The sequence below is a fragment of the Artemia franciscana genome, chromosome 9 (genome assembly GCF_032884065.1).
Source record: "Artemia franciscana chromosome 9, ASM3288406v1, whole genome shotgun sequence".
NCBI classification, from domain to species: domain Eukaryota; kingdom Metazoa; phylum Arthropoda; class Branchiopoda; order Anostraca; family Artemiidae; genus Artemia; species Artemia franciscana.
In genome coordinates this window covers 11986989-12003242 of record NC_088871.1, presented here as the reverse complement: position 1 = coordinate 12003242, position 16254 = coordinate 11986989, and the positions used below count along the sequence as shown (strand labels likewise).

At 33.0% G+C, this 16254-nt stretch overlaps 1 protein-coding gene across 1 annotated transcript in view; it reads left to right on the top strand.

Annotated features, from left to right (window-relative positions):
• LOC136031004 (FERM domain-containing protein 5-like) overlaps window positions 1–16254 on the top strand; it is a 223743-nt gene that overhangs the window by 88596 nt on the left and 118893 nt on the right. The window contains exon 6 of the mRNA XM_065710166.1: window positions 24–191. Coding sequence (XP_065566238.1) covers window positions 24–191 — 168 coding nt within the window. The remainder of the gene's footprint in view (window positions 1–23; window positions 192–16254) is intronic.

Here is a 16254-nt window from a genome sequence, read left to right as displayed (position 1 = left end):
AATAATTTCTTTTTTATTATTAGGACCAAGCAGGCAATCAGCTATACCTTGGTGTAAACCATACCGGTGTTTTGACATTCCATGGAGGACGCAAACAGCACCATTTCCGTTGGTGCGAAATAACGAAGCTCAACTACGAAGGAAAAATGTTTATTGTTCACTTTGCTATTGCTGAGGATTCTAGAACCAAGGTATTTGAAAAATAATTTGATTAAGAGTGTGAGAAACTGATAATAGTTGTAAAGAGTATGTAAAATTAGCTGAAGTGGGTATGTAAAAGTATATAAAGAGCATTAAGAGCTGATAATGAGTATGAGAAACTGATAAAACTTGTAAATAGTTTGTAAAGTATCCAGGAGTATATATGTAAGAGAATGCAAAGAGCAATTAGAGTTTGTAAGGGCCATTGGAAACTAATAAGAATATGTGCAGAGTAGTTAAAGTATGTAGGACTATGCATGTAAGAGTGAGTAAAGAATATTAAAAGCTTGTAACAAGTGTTGGAATAGTTTGTAAAGCATGTAGGAGTAATTATGAAAGAGAAGGTGAAAAATATTAAGGCTTTGTAAAGAGTATGGGAAACGGATAGGAATTTTTAAAGAATATGTAAAGTATGTAGAAGTATGTATGTAAGAGCAAGCCAGGAGCATTAAGAGCTTTTAAGGGGCATCGGAACTATTAAGGATCTGTAAAGAGTAGGTAAAGTATATAGGACTATGCATGTAAGAGTGAGTAAAGAGTATTAAAAGCTTGTAACGAGTATGGGAATGGTTTGTATTTAGGAGCATGCATGAAAGAGAAGGTAAAAAATATTAAGAGTTTGTAAAGAGTATGGGAAACGGATAGGAATTTGTAAAGAATATGTAAAGCATGTGGGAGCATGTATGTAATAAAGTATAAAGTATAAAGACTTTGCAAAGAATAAGTAAAGTAGGAACGAGAATTTCTGTAATAGTATTTAAAGAAAATTAAGAGCTTGTAAAGAGTTGGTAAAGAGTATGTATTTGTATGTAGAAGTGGATAGGCTATGAAAGAGTAGGCCTATGTAAAGATTATTAAGAGTTTGTAAAAAACATTGAACGTAAAAAGTTTGTGAAGAGTATGCAAAGTATGTAAGAGCATGTAAGTAAGATTATGTAAAGAATATTTAAAAAAACGTAAAGAGCATGGAAATAAGATATTGTAAAAAGCATTGATAATATGTACGAATATGTCTGTAATAAGTAAAGAGTATTAAGAGTTTTTAAGTAGCATAGGGAACTGAATGGGAAATTGGAATATGAAAACTTATACCGAGTGTTGAATTTACTGAAAATTTAATCGTATGTTCTTCGGAATGGGGGTTCAAGTACCGTATCACCGATAATTCCGTTTGGAACGAGGGTAATTTGTGTGGCTCCGTAAGCTTAACGAGAGTCGACTCAGCTCCAAATGTTTGGCTAGAGAAATACAGCAAAGGTAAACAGGTTGGGTGCATGAAAGCACAGGAGTGCTGCCCCCCCCCCCCCGGCTCATAATAGCACTTCTTGGCTGGAGAGCCAAAGAACAGATATCAGAACTACCGGTAGGGACTGTGAAGTACTGGGTCGTATCTTTTACCCTTTACGTTTTGACACTTCACGGTATTTTATATTAAAACATACTGTGGGATACATGTGTGCTATTCTGATTTAAAGCACAGGAAGGCTGGCCCTCAGCTCCTTATTACACTTTACGGCTGAAGGGTCAAAGAAAGGATACCAGCACTGCCGGTAGGGACTGTAAAGTATAGTGCCGTATCCTTTACCTCTTTTACGAAAGTAAAACAGTTCAAAATAGGCATGATACCTTTTTATTGACAGTGAATAGATATAAAATTATTTAACTGGATATTTCGAACACATATACAGTGTTCATCATCAGCAGTCTGATGATGAATGCTGATGATGAACACTGTATATGTGTTCAAAATATCCAGTTAAATAATTTTATATCTATTCATATCATCCCTATTTTGAACTGTTTTACTTTCGTCATGGAAAGGCAGTGTGGTCTTCGAAGTTATTTACCTCTTTTAAGTCCTGACCCTTTATGATGTTTTATGTTAATATAGACTTATGTTATGTACGATTAAAATTTTGATAGTGTTAAAGATTGAAGTTATATCCTTGACACAACAGTATCTCGTCAAAGAAACAGTGATATAAATATATACACATATATGTAACCTTCTATATAAACATAGTTATTTTACTGTTTAGGCAAAACAGGGTCTTATAACTGTTTTATCCAAAACAGGTACGGTAGTGCAAAACTTAAAAAAAAAAAAAAAACTAGAAAAAGAAAGAAAAGTACCACTTAGATGATACGTGGCTCTTTGACTTAATTCTGCAACGCTAGAATACATTTTTTTTTCTTTGGAGACATGTTTTATTTCCATCTCGCATCATTTTCCAATACTCTTTGAATGAAACATCTAAATTAGTCCCGTTTGTTCTTTTGATCGATTACACTATTATAGTTGACTCTTTTATTACTTATTACTTATTATCTTTTATTATCTTTTATACTTATAGTTGACTCTTTTATTCTTGTGATTGTTTTATTGAGCTTCTGTCCTTTGTAAAGTAGTTATAACATCACCAATTGTGTTGCCAATAGCAAACTGGAATTTGTATTGTTAATTATACTAACAATGCTATCAGACCACGTCCATGCGTAGACAGGGGCACCAAAGGGGGAGACGGTTAGAGGACGATTTTCTCCAATTGATGTTTTCCCCTTAGATTAAAAAATATACCTGTTGTGGTATTTATATTAAAAAAAATAAAAAAAGCAACAAAATTGTAAAGGATAAAGGAAGAAAATTTTTTCCAGAGATGAAAAATGATTTTACAGCTGTTCTTATGTTATTAAAAAAGAGTCACTTGTTAGCCTACTTGGACAGTAACTCATGCTGCCAGTACTCCCGTTAGAATCAGAAGTAGTCAGGAGAATGAAATCTGATTGAAGAAAGTGACTAGAATGGTAAAAAATAAGAGATGAAATAGTTCTAAAGGCTACAGGAACGTCTAAAAATAATAAAAAAGACAAAAATAATAAAATATAAAGAAAGTTCAAATCTAGCTGCTGTAAATTAACAGAAATATTGGTGTCATGAATAAGGTTCCTTACTTTGTTATATATCTTAGAGAGTGGTATCAAGAGGGAAGAAAAAGTTAGTATCATTAAAGTAGGCTAATAAGAGATAGATTCAATGAAACAATGTAGCAAAATCTTTTAAATTGACGTTTGAAAAATTCGTTTGAGCTTTCTCAGAACAGCTGGTATAATAAAATATTTTTTGAAAAGAATAATAATTTTATCTGATTTAGACAACGCACAAAACTTCTGCCTCAAGTCTTCATGCTCGTCCACTTTCCTCTCCTGTTGTCTATTTATAGTTGTGCCAAATTTAAAGTTGTCTGATCATATCTCAATTATGAGAATTTATTTCTAAATATCATGTTAAAATTATCTGACCAAAACATAACAGAAACATTTTGGTGTTTTGCTTATCTCATTGAGAAACTAAATCTCTCGTGGAATAAACTTATGATTAAAGTCCTTGGATTTTCTAAATAAAAAAGTTTGTTTGTTCAAACCATCGTTTATCTGGGAATAATAGTTTAGACCAAGAGTCAAAGAAGGAAAAAAAATGAAAGTATATTTAGCAAAGGATAAAAGTTTCATTCCAAGTAATCCCTGCTCATAATCAAAAACTTTAGTTTTTCTCATTTTTCTTAGAAGATTTTTAATGTCATATTTCACGAAGTTTATTATTTATTGCTGTTATAGATTAAATGAGCTGCAACGTGAGTCTTTTTTTTCATATGCCATTTATTGGTTTCACAGAAGTCGATGAAAGAGCAAAGTAGCCTTAAAGTGTACAATTTGGGACTAAACTAGATGCCTCGCCCTAAAACAATTGGTAACTCTGGAAATAAACTTTAAAATTCAAAATACTTTTGTCGGTAAAAGCCTTTCTGGATATTCAAAAATCAATAGTTCAAAGAAGTTTGGAAAATTGTACTAGATGTGTTTTTTTCAATGAATTATTATTTCACAAATAATAAAATAAATACGACAAATCGGTAAGCGAATGAGAAATCAAAAAGAGATAAGTGCAAACTCTTTCCCAGTACCTTAAAAGCAATTGTCTGGAACGTTAAAATAGAAGCTGCGGTGGGGAAATTGGACACAAAAGAAAAAAAAATATAAAATCTATCTAATTGACATTGGCCTTGTCTGCGAAAAAAAGAATTAGTTGAAAAATATATTTCGGGCTAAAGTGGACGAGAAAAATTTCGGCAACACTGAGATTAAACATTTAGGGTTGAAAGTAAAATTGTATCAGTAAAAATTATCTCGAATGCTAAAAATTATTACAGAAACTTTAATTTTTATAGAAGTATCTCTTACTCATGGATGATAGTAGGGTTAGTTGCTCTGCTTCGTACCACATTTCCCTATGAAGCAGGTGCAATCCCTTTTTGGTAGGTAGTTTCTGACAGATTGAATATGGAACATACTGAAAAATTTCATTGCAGGGTAGTAGGGCATACTGACACACCCTTTTCGGAGATAAGGGAATATGACAGCACTCTTTTGAGAGATAGGACATTCCTTGCGACACCGTATTGGACCATCCTCACCCAGTTGTATGGGACCCTTTTTCACGATATTATGTAAACTATTTTTCACACCCTTTGTCTTGCATTTAAACATATGTGTTCCCTTAACCTGAGAGGCAGTCCTTTAACCTAGTTCAAGACACACGCAATGATTTCTAACAGACTATTTGCCTCTCTGGGAGAAAAACCCCTTACTACGAAACCGCATGGAAAAAATGTTCTGCTAGCAGATATTTCGTTCCAAAAATTTCAGGAACTCATGTTTACTCGTGGTTACTAAAAATTTGTATATTAATCTCTTAGCATCGTTGATAAATTTTGGCCAGTTTGAAAAAGTTTGTTGTGTTTTGACATGGACAAGATTGTTGAGTTTCTCAGCGACTCGGATCATATTTTTAGAAAATATAGATTTGGATTCAATCTGTGGTAACGAAGCCCCTGCAATACAAAAAGGACGTATTGATTCATCTGAAGCTAGCCAAAGTGAGTTATTTGGCGCTGCAACTAACGGAATTAATAGCGCTTCATTGGATATACCTTATTCAACTACCCCAATTCACGTCGACCCAAATATTAAGATAAAAGAGACCCCAGTGACGAGGGAAAATATAAAACCATATCGGTGTAAAGTTTGTGAAAAACTTCTGCTGTTTCTGTTATTTACTTAAATGTGAACTTACACAGGAGAAAAACCTTACGCCTGCAAGGTCGTTACTAAACAATTTTCTGACAATTCAAATTTTAAAAGTCATTAGAGGATTCATACCGGCGAAAACCTATCTGCGAGTAATGTATTGTAAAATATTTTCCCGGAGTTATACCGTTTCTGCTCATATGAGAGTTCACACTAGTATAAGCTGCATACTGTATACATTGTTCTCCCCTTCCTGAAAATCACCCTCGCATTCTTGGTTATTTTTCATTTTTTTTTATTTGTCTTTTAACGCAAACTTGTTTCCAACGTATATCAAAAAGCGTACGCAGTATCTTTTCCGGCTGGGTGCCTAAGACACCAGATTGGGGTGTGTTTTAGACCATGGGACTTGACCTAGAAGAGGAGAGGTGTCTATCTCAGAGGACTGTAGCAAATTTGCCGTCTTCTGTTAGAGTGAAATTTTACAACCAATCCTGAACATTTCGGCGTGTGGTTGGGAAGGGGGCTGCCTTCCAAGTTACTTTCTCGTTTTTCATGCTCTAAATGCTCCTATGGATATGGCTACAAGAAACAACGGACATCTTTAGATGCTCCATGGAAGGGATAAGAGTAGGTGCTCTAAACAGAGTGAGACGGGTTTGGAGAGTTGCCCAGTTTATCAACCCAAAAGGGCTTGAACTTACGCCACCTCTGCAACAGTTGTAGCTGTAGTTGTGGGAGTCTATATCCAGTCCTGCTTTCTGTGCCTCTAATACTGTCTTCAATTCTATCCCCGTGCCTCCTACCATGCATTAACTCCTTTGGTGTACATGAAGTGACTGAATGCCTACCCCCTTGTTATTTTACAATTTTCAGGGATCCTCAAGAATTCTTTGTCAGTTTCTTTGACAAAGTTTCAGCTAAGGATAGCTTTTAGAGAAATTTTATTTTCACTCTGCTATCGTAAGAAATTGAATTGCTTCCTTCGTATTACAAAAGAGGTTGAACCGAGATTGTTTCTTTGAAAACTTTTCCGCCTCCAACAAATTGAACGTAACTTTTTAACCAGTATTATTCAATTTTTCTTTAAAAACTTTCTTCAAATAAAACGAAATTATTTCAAAGTGTGGATACCAATGAAAGGAAGCATGATAATCTGATTAATAGAAACATTATGCGCATAAAAAAGAAAAAATATCATTGTTTTATTGCTTTCTTTTGGTTTTTAATATGCCCTTGGGCTATATCTGGAACCATCAAGGGGAGGGGTACTTTATAAAAAAAAAACACCATAATATTTGGAAACAGCATGACATAAAAAATGGTGCTGCTCTTTTTGTTGTATGGGGTTTCCTTGAAAGAGCTGCTCCGATCCAATTGCACTATATATATATATATATATATATATATATATATATATATACTAGCTGTTGGGGTGGCGCTTCGCGCCACCCCAACACCTAGTTGGTGGGGGCGCTTCGCGCCCCCCCCAAGCCCCCCCGCGCGCGTAAGTCGTTACGCGCCATAATAGTTACGCGCCATTGTAGTTGTGTCCCTATGTCCCACCTGTGAATATAGATAGATATATATATATATATATATATATATATATATATATATATATATATATATATATATATATATATATATATATATATATATATATATATATATATATATATATATATATATATATATATATATATATATATATATATATATATATATATATATACATATACATATGGTTTTAACTACGTAAAACTTGCGAATATACAACATTCTTTGCTGTCCCATTGTCTTTGCATATAAATAGATTGTCAGGTTTACCGACTCTTGAACATGCAACATATAATGGTCCATGGGAAAACAATCTGTATTCAGATCTATACCTCATGATTCTAATGATTGCCCTTGAGCTTTGTTGATGGTGATTGCTAATCGACCATTCCCTGTCCCGGTGTCCCGGTCGTCATTTACATCCCCCTGTTTCCCCCGGTGTCCCCGTTGTAGTTGTGTCCCTGTGTCCCGGTCGTCATTTATATTCCCTGTGTCCCGGTCGTCATTTGTATCCCGGTGTCCCGGTCTGTATATACATTCGTTTTTTAGTTTTGTTTTTCTCCTTTATTTTTTTCCTTTTTTTTCTTTTTTAGCTTATTTAGATTTTTAGATTTTTTAGTTTTTTTATTAGTTTTTAGTTTTTTTTCTTTTTAGTTTTTTTGTCCCGGTCGTCATTTATATCCCCCTGTTTCCCCCGGTGTCCCCGTTGTAGTTGTGTCCCTGTGTCCCGGTCGTCATTTATATTCCCTGTGTCCCGGTCGTCATTTGTATCCCGGTGTACCGGTCTGTATATACATTCGTTTTTTAGTTTTGTTTTTCTCCTTTATTTTTTTCCTTTTTTTTTCTTTTTAGTTTATTTAGATTTTTAGATTTTTTAGTTTTTTTATTAGTTTTTAGTTTTTTTTTCTTTTTAGTTTTTTTGTAGTTTTTAACTTCTTTTTAGTTTTGTTAATTTTTTTTTTTTACTTATGTCCTGGTCGTCATTTATACTCCCTGTGTCCCGGTGCTTTGTTGATTGCTAATCGAACATTCCTTTTGTCCTGGTCGCTTTCTCTTTGAGTGTCGTCATTTATTTTTTTCTTTTTTAGTTCTTTTAGTTTTTACCTTTTTTAGTTTTTTTTAGTTTTTTAGATGAAAATTTTTTTTAGTTTTTTCCTTTTTTTTCTTTTTAGTTTTTTATTGGTTTTTACCTTTATGTTAGCTTATTTTTCAGTTTTTTCCTTTTTTTTTAGTTTTTTTTATTTTTTATTTTTTTTAGTTTTTTACCTTTTTTTAGTTTTTTTAGTTTTTTTAGTTTTTTTAGTTTTTTAGCTTTTTTACTTTTTTTATTAGTTTTTAGTTTTTTGTAGTTTTTGCCTTTTTTTAGTTTTTTCAGTTTTTTTTTTAGTTTTTTATTGGTTTTTACCTTTATTTTAGCTTATTTTTCAGTTTTTTCCTTTTTTTTAGTTTTATTTAGTTTTTAGTTTTTTTAGTTTTTTACCTTTTTTTAGTTTTTTTTAGTTTTTTTAGTTTTTTAGCTTTTTTATTTTTTTTATTAGTTTTTAGTTTTTTTTGTAGTTTTTGCCTTTTTTTTAGTTTTTTTAGTTTTTTAGCTTTTTTATTAGTTTTTAGTTTTTTTTGTAGTTTTTGCCTTTTTTTAGTTTTTTTAGTTTTTTAGCTTTTTTATTTTTTTTATTAGTTTTTAGTTTTTTTTGTAGTTTTTGCCTTTTTTTAGTTTTTTCAGTTTTGACGTCACCTGATCCAGTTTTTTCAGGTGACGTCACCTGATCCACGATCCACAGATCCACAGACAACTTATTTTTATATATATAGATAGTTTTTTTTTTTTTACTTATGTCCTGGTCGTCATTTATACTCCCTGTGTCCCGGTGCTTTGTTGATTGCTAATCGAACATTCCTTTTGTCCTGGTCGCTTTCTCTTTGAGTTTCGTAGTTTTTTAGCTTTTTTACTTTTTTTATTAGTTTTTAGTTTTTTTTTGTAGTTTTTGCCTTTTTTTAGTTTTTTCAGTTTTTTTTTTGGTTTTTATTGGTTTTTACCTTTATTTTAGCTTATTTTTCAGTTTTTTCCTTTTTTTTAGTTTTTTTTAGTTTTTAGTTTTTTTCGTTTTTTACCTTTTTTTTAGTTTTTTTAGTTTTTTTAGTTTTTTAGCTTTTTTATTTTTTTATTAGTTTTTAGTTTTTTTTGTAGTTTTTGCCTTTTTTTATTTTTTTTTAGTTTTTTAGCTTTTTTATTTTTTTTATTAGTTTTTAGTTTTTTTTTGTAGTTTTTGCCTTTTTTAGTTTTTTCAGTTTTGACGTCACCTGATCCAGTTTTTTCAGGTGACGTCACCTGATCCACACATCCACAGACAGACAACTTATTTTTATATATATAGAAGATATATATATATATATATATATATATATCTATATATATAAAAATAAGTTGTCTGTGGATGGATGGATGGATGGATGTGTGGATGGATGTGTCAGGTGACGTCACCTGAAAAAACTGGATTAGGTGACGTCAAAACTGAAAAAACTAAAAAAAGGCAAAAACTACAAAAAAAACTAAAAACTAATAAAAAAAATAAAAAAGCTAAAAAACTAAAAAAACTATAAAGGTAAAAGTTTTTTTATTAGTTTTTAGTTTTTATTTCTTTTTAGTTTTTTTGTCCCGGTCGTCATTTATATCCCCCTGTTTCCCCCGGTGTCCCCGTTGTAGTTGTGTCCCTGTGTCCCGGTCGTTATTTATATTCCCTGTGTCCCGGTCGTCATTTGTATCCCGGTGTACCGGTCTGTATATACATTCGTTTTTTAGTTTTGTTTTTCTCCTTTATTTTTTTCCTTTTTTTTTCTTTTTTAGTTTATTTAGATTTTTAGATTTTTTAGTTTTTTTATTAGTTTTTAGTTTTTTTTTCTTTTTAGTTTTTTTGTAGTTTTTACCTTCTTTTTAGTTTTGTTAATTTTTTTTTTTACTTGTGTCCTGGTCGTCATTTATACTCCCTGTGTCCCGGTGCTTTGTTGATTGCTAATCGAACATTCCTTTTGTCCTGGTCGCTTTCTCTTTGAGTGTCGTCATTTATTTTTTTCTTTTTTAGTTCTTTTAGTTTTTACCTTTTTTAGTTTTTTTTTAGTTTTTAGTTTTTTTAGTTTTTTACCTTTTTTTAGTTTTTTTAGTTTTTTAGCTTTTTTATTTTTTTTATTAGTTTTTAGTTTTTTTGTAGTTTTTGCCTTTTTTTTTAGTTTTTTGTCCTGGTCGCTTTCTCTTTGAGTGTCGTCATTTATTAGTTTTTTCCTTTTTTTTTTTTAGTTTTTTATTGGTTTTTACCTTTATTTTAGCTTATTTTTCAGTTTTTTCCTTTTTTTTAGTTTTTTTTTATTTTTTATTTTTTTTAGTTTTTTACCTTTTTTTAGTTTTTTTAGTTTTTTTAGTTTTTTAGCTTTTTTACTTTTTTTATTAGTTTTTAGTTTTTTTTTGTAGTTTTTGCCTTTTTTTAGTTTTTTCAGTTTTTTTTTTAGTTTTTTATTGGTTTTTACCTTTATAGTTTTTTTAGTTTTTTAGCTTTTTTATTTTTTTTATTAGTTTTTAGTTTTTTTTGTAGTTTTTGCCTTTTTTTAGTTTTTTCAGTTTTGACGTCACCTAATCCAGTTTTTTCAGGTGACGTCACCTGACACATCCATCCACACATCCATCCATCCATCCATCCACAGACAACTTATTTTTATATATATAGATATATATATATATATATATATATATAAGTGCACCCCCCATCAAATTCAATATAGACAATTCCATCCTCGCTGAGAATACCTCCTCCCTGTAAAAATACTTGAGGACGATTCAGCCTGAAAAACTCGCAACCTTTCACTTGGATAAAACTCTAATCTTTAATCGGTTTCTTGTTCACTCCTGAAATGCCCCCTTTCGTTTAAAATTTTTCTTGGAAATCAAATAACACGGAAAAAAGCCCCTGGATAATTCACCCGGAACACATGAAAAATTTAGCAAAGAGAATGTAAGACAATTAAAAAGAATTTCGTATAGTAATTCAGTCAGAGCCCCCCAGTGTTATATTCCCCCTAGAATGTTTAATCCCCCAGAAATTTATTTCTCCAAGGAAGATTCTCCCTATAGAAATCCACCCCAAGCACACCCCACCCAAAAAAAGTCTACATACTTCCCAAAAACAAATTCTATGCGTAAACAATGGACAAATTTCATAACTTACTGGCCTCTCCCCACGGACTGTGGGAGGTCATTTTACCCTAAAGACATAATGTTTGGTCTTTCAACTATAATGAACAAAATAGCTATCTCAAAATTTTGATCCGATAATTTAGGGGGTAAACGGGCATGGGAGGGGATCCAGTTGCCCTCCGATCTTTTTGATTACTTAAAAAGGGCACTAGAACTTTTAATTTTTGTTTGAAAGCACCCTCTCCCAATCTTATAGGACCATTATTTCGGTACGATAACCACTAGAAAAAAATAAACAAACAAAAAAGAAGTAGACACGCATCCGTGATCTGTCTTCTGGCAAAAATATCAAAATTCCACATTGTTGTAGATAGGAGCTTGAAACTTCTACAGTAGGCTGAATCTGAAGGTGTGATTTTCGGTAAGATTCCTTTAATTCTAAGGGTGTTTCTCCTCTATTTCAAAAATCAGGCATTCTTAGGCTTGTAACTTTTGATGGGTAACACTAAACTTGATGAATCTTATATATTCGGAATCAGCATAATAAATTGATCCTTTTGATGTATCTATTGATATTAAAATTTTGTTTTGCAGAATTCCGGTTACTATTGAGCCAAACAGTTTGATACTAGAGGTTTCAACTTGAAAATATTGACAACAATTTTTGACAGGAAAACTGGGGTCTGGAGGTAACAGTCCCCCCCCTGCCTCATAGAAAATTACACCCCTGTTTGTTAACCGTGAGCTTCCTCAGCTAATCATAGCAATCAGTGGGCTGGATCTCTGACTTATCCTCTTTAAAAACAAATCATCAGATAAAGAATTTCACTCAATAGCTGGTAACCGAATTTCATAATTGAAAGTAGATATTAGCTCCACATCACTCTTCAAGTTTGTAGTTGGTGTTTGGTAGGACTGCAACCTCCTTTACTAACCCTATTCCGAATAATCTAGAGCTGTGTCAGATTCGGGAGCTGTATTATAATGCGGGAAGCTATTTATGGCAGTAGCTTTTATTAAGGACCTATAGATGATTAAATAAATGAAAAAACAAGTTTTTGCAACTGAAAGTGAGGTGCAACATCAAAACTTGACACGAACAGGAGTTATCTATCTATATAAAAATAAGTTGTCTGTGTGTGTGTGTGTGCGTGTCGAGTGACGTCATGACTGTGTGTCGACTGACGTCATGTTTGTTGATTGACGAAATTACACACCGGGACATCGGGACACAAATGACGACCGGGACACCGGGACATAGGGAATATAAATGACGACCGGGACACTCAAAGACAAAGCGACCGGGACACAAGGAATGTTCGATTAGCAATCACCATCAACAAAGCACCGGGACACAAATGACGACCGGGACAAAAGAAATATAAATGACGACCAGGGCACTCAAAGAGAAATTACAGACCGGGACGCCGGAACACAAATGACGACCGGGACAAAAATGACGACCGGGACACTGGGACATAGGGAATATAAATGACGACCGCGACACTCAAAGAGAAATTACAGACTGGGACACCGGGACACAAATGACGACCGGGACACAAGGAAACAACAACAACGGGGACGCCGGGGGCACAGGGGGATATATAAATCACGACAGGGACATAGGGAATGTTCGATTAGCAATCACCATCAACAAAGCTCAAGGGCCATCATTAGAATAATGAGGTATAGATCTGAATACATATTGTTTTTCCCATGGACAATTATATGTTGCATGTTCAAGAGTCGGTAAACCTGACAATCTATTTATATGCACAGACAATGGGACAGCCAAGAATGTTGTACATTCGTAAGTTGTATGTAGTTGAAAATATATATATATCTATCTATATTCACAGGTAGGACACAGGGACACAACTACAATGTTGCGTAACTAATATGGCGCGTAACGACTTGCGCGCAAGGGGGGGGGCTTGGGAGGGGGGCGCGAAGCGCCCCCACCAACTAGGTGTTGGGGTGGCGCGAAGCCCCACCCCAACAGGTAGTTACGTATAAAAGGGAGTTTGCCCCTAGTTAATACCTTGCTCTTTAGGATGAAGTTCGAATTTCGTTACAGTTCTTTAAGAAAAATTTAATTTAATTTCTAATATTTCTTTAAAACCGAAAAAACTTCCCTCCCAACGGCCATTTTTTTTCTTTTGGACCCAACATAGGTCGTTCCGAAACTGAATTAAAAATGGAAACAAACAAGCTTCGGAAAACAAGTCTTGTCATTATTGTTGGACACAATTTTCTCAGATTTTACTTTTGGTTGTTATTACGTATAACAAAGGGAGTTGCCCCTTCTTCAGAATCTCGCTTTTTATGCTTAAGTTGTTGTGACTTTGTAAACAGCTTATTATTCAATTTAAATGGTCCTTGTGTGTCAGGAATCATTCTTAAATAATTGTAACAAAAAGTAAAACATTAGTGTAAAGAGTGAGATACTGAGAGGGGGGCCACCCCATCAAACACGTGATAATTTCTGTTCGTTTTAAACTTTGATATTTTTTCTTACTTTCAGTTGAAAAGAAACTACAAACAAATTATTATTTATATCGCCCATTATTTAACAAAATTCAAACTTTACCGGAAAGAGTGAGGAATTGACGAGGGTGTGAATTCCCTCATATACGTAATATGAGGGGTATCGTCCCCTCGTCAATACCTTGCTCTTTACGCTTAAGTACGAATTTTGTTCCAGTTCTTTAAGAATGACCCCTGAATTACAAAGGCCGTTTAATTAGAATAAATAGCTCTTTTGAAATTACTAAAAATACTGTAGGGTAAAGAGTGAGGTATTGACAAGGGGGTAACCCCCCCCCCTATATACGTAATAATTCTTATTCGTTTTAAGTTTTAATGTAGATCCTTACTTTCAGTTTTAAAAAAACGTTTTTTTCATTTAATTTATGATTATTTTTAAATAATGCTGGCAAATCCTGCTCTCCCTTCATGTAAATTCTCTTCCCCCATGAAGATATCCTCTATGCAAAGGTCTTCCCATGTAAGAAATCCCCCAACCCCCAGAAAAAATCCCCCCACCCTTTCTCAGAAGAAAATCCCCCCTGATAAGGTCTGTATACTTCCCAATAACCAATATTATATGTAAACAATGGGCCAAGTTCATAATTTGAAGCCCTTCCCCCAGGGACTGTGGGGGATTAAGTCGTCCTCCAAGACATAGTTATTAGATTTTTCGACTATCCTGAATAAAACGGCTATCTCAAAATTTTGATTCGATGACTCCGGAAAGAAATAAACGTGGGAGTGGGTCTAGTTGCCCTCCAATTCCTTGTTTATTTGAAAAGGGCACTAGAACTTTTAATTGCCGTTCAAATTTGCCCTCTTGCGACATTCTAGGACCACTTTATCGATACGATAACCCCTGGGGAAAAAACAAATAAACACGCATCCATAATCTTTCTTCTGGCAAAAAATACAAAATTCTATATTTTTCAGATAGGATCTTGATGCTTCTACGATAGGATTCTCTGATAAACTGAATCGGATGGTGTGATTTTCATTAAGATTATATTACCATTAGGGGTCTTTTCACCTTTTTTCGAAAATAAGGCAAATTTTCTCAGGCTCGCAACTTTTGATGGTGTAGAACTAAACTTGATGTAGCTTATATATTTAAAATCACCATACAAATTAAATCCTTTTGATGTATGTATTGGTTATCATAATAACATTTTTTAGAGTATCGGCTAGTATTTAACCGTGTCGCTCTTTACTCACAGTTTGTGACCAAAAACTGTTTGTTTGGCTGAACTTGGTGGTAGAAGACTTCTGGAGGAAATAATGACTCCCAGTTTTCTAGTGCAAGAAGATTAGATGAGATTGAGTTGAGTTGTCTAAGATAGCTTAGGATTACATATCCAGGGGGTGAATTCCATCAAATCTCTTGATGGTTTCATTCTTAAAAAAAAATAAAATGGAATGGCGCAGTGGCAACATAGATTGGGACACGGTTTGTTCTGTTTTATACTGAATCGAGGTTCATTATTCTTGGAGAAGCAAGATCTGAGAGAGAAAAGTGGAGTAAAAAAATAAGAAATAACGGATAACTAGGTAAACTCCAAATAAGCTATATGTATAAAAAAAAAACTCATTTAGACTGGTGATGTTTATTTTAATCCCCTTATCGTATGTATTCTAAAACTAATAAGTCTATGATTTCACGGAGCAATAAAAGTTTGTAGTCGTCGTTAGCCTTACATTCTAAGCACCTGTTTGGTGTTTAGATCATTTGGTGCTTAGATTACTGGTGCTTAGAACCTACTTCATTTGCAATTACATCAGATTTTCATGTAGCTAATTCTTTTAATGTCTGGATAAGTGAGAAATAAATCGAAAAAAGTTTTCTACTTTCACGTCAGATTAAAAGTTTTCTTTAGAAAGCTAAAGCTAATTTGTACAAGTCTGTTCGTCCCTCAGGCTAATCTTGGAAATAGTCCTGAGTGAAGAAAAGTGTAAATTAGATAATTTCTAATCTTATTGAGAGGAGAATCAGGAGCTAAAGAAAAACTTTAGTGCGGAAAAATATTAAATTCAGGGTATCTAATTTAAATATAGTCTTTGCTGTAAGCGTAATGAGTGAAAGGTTCTTTACTAGCATAATCTCTACTTATTAAGAATGAGTGAAAGGATCCATCTTTAATCTTTAAGATACATTACACATTAACTAGCTTCTAAGATTACACAGTGATATTACCTATATAGCCTGACTATTTTAAAACTAACTACTATCAAAAATGTAATAGCAAAATATCGAATCTTATTAAACGAAATAGTTCAAGATATATATATATATATTTCTAATTATCTGTGAGTTTTTTGTCAAAATGGAGCAATAATTTTTATTTTGAAAATAGATTACTGCCAATTTTCTACTATGAAAAACGATTTATATAGTTTACAACTTTGGGTTAATTCGTTTAGGCCATCAATTCTGGAAAAATATTTTTTCTTAAGAATGACGTCACAATAGTTATAATAAGTTTGACCAAAAATGAGCGTTTATAAATTATTTAAAAAACACATTAAATTTAATTTAGTTGTCAATAGTATAGAACTATTTTTCAGGATGAACTTTCAAAAATGATTGGCTAATAAAATGAGATTAAAGTTGCTCTGTGAAAGAGATTAAAAAAAAATCTTTCTTTTCATCGAGCGAAGCTTGGTTCCCATGTATCTATATATATCTTCTATATATATAT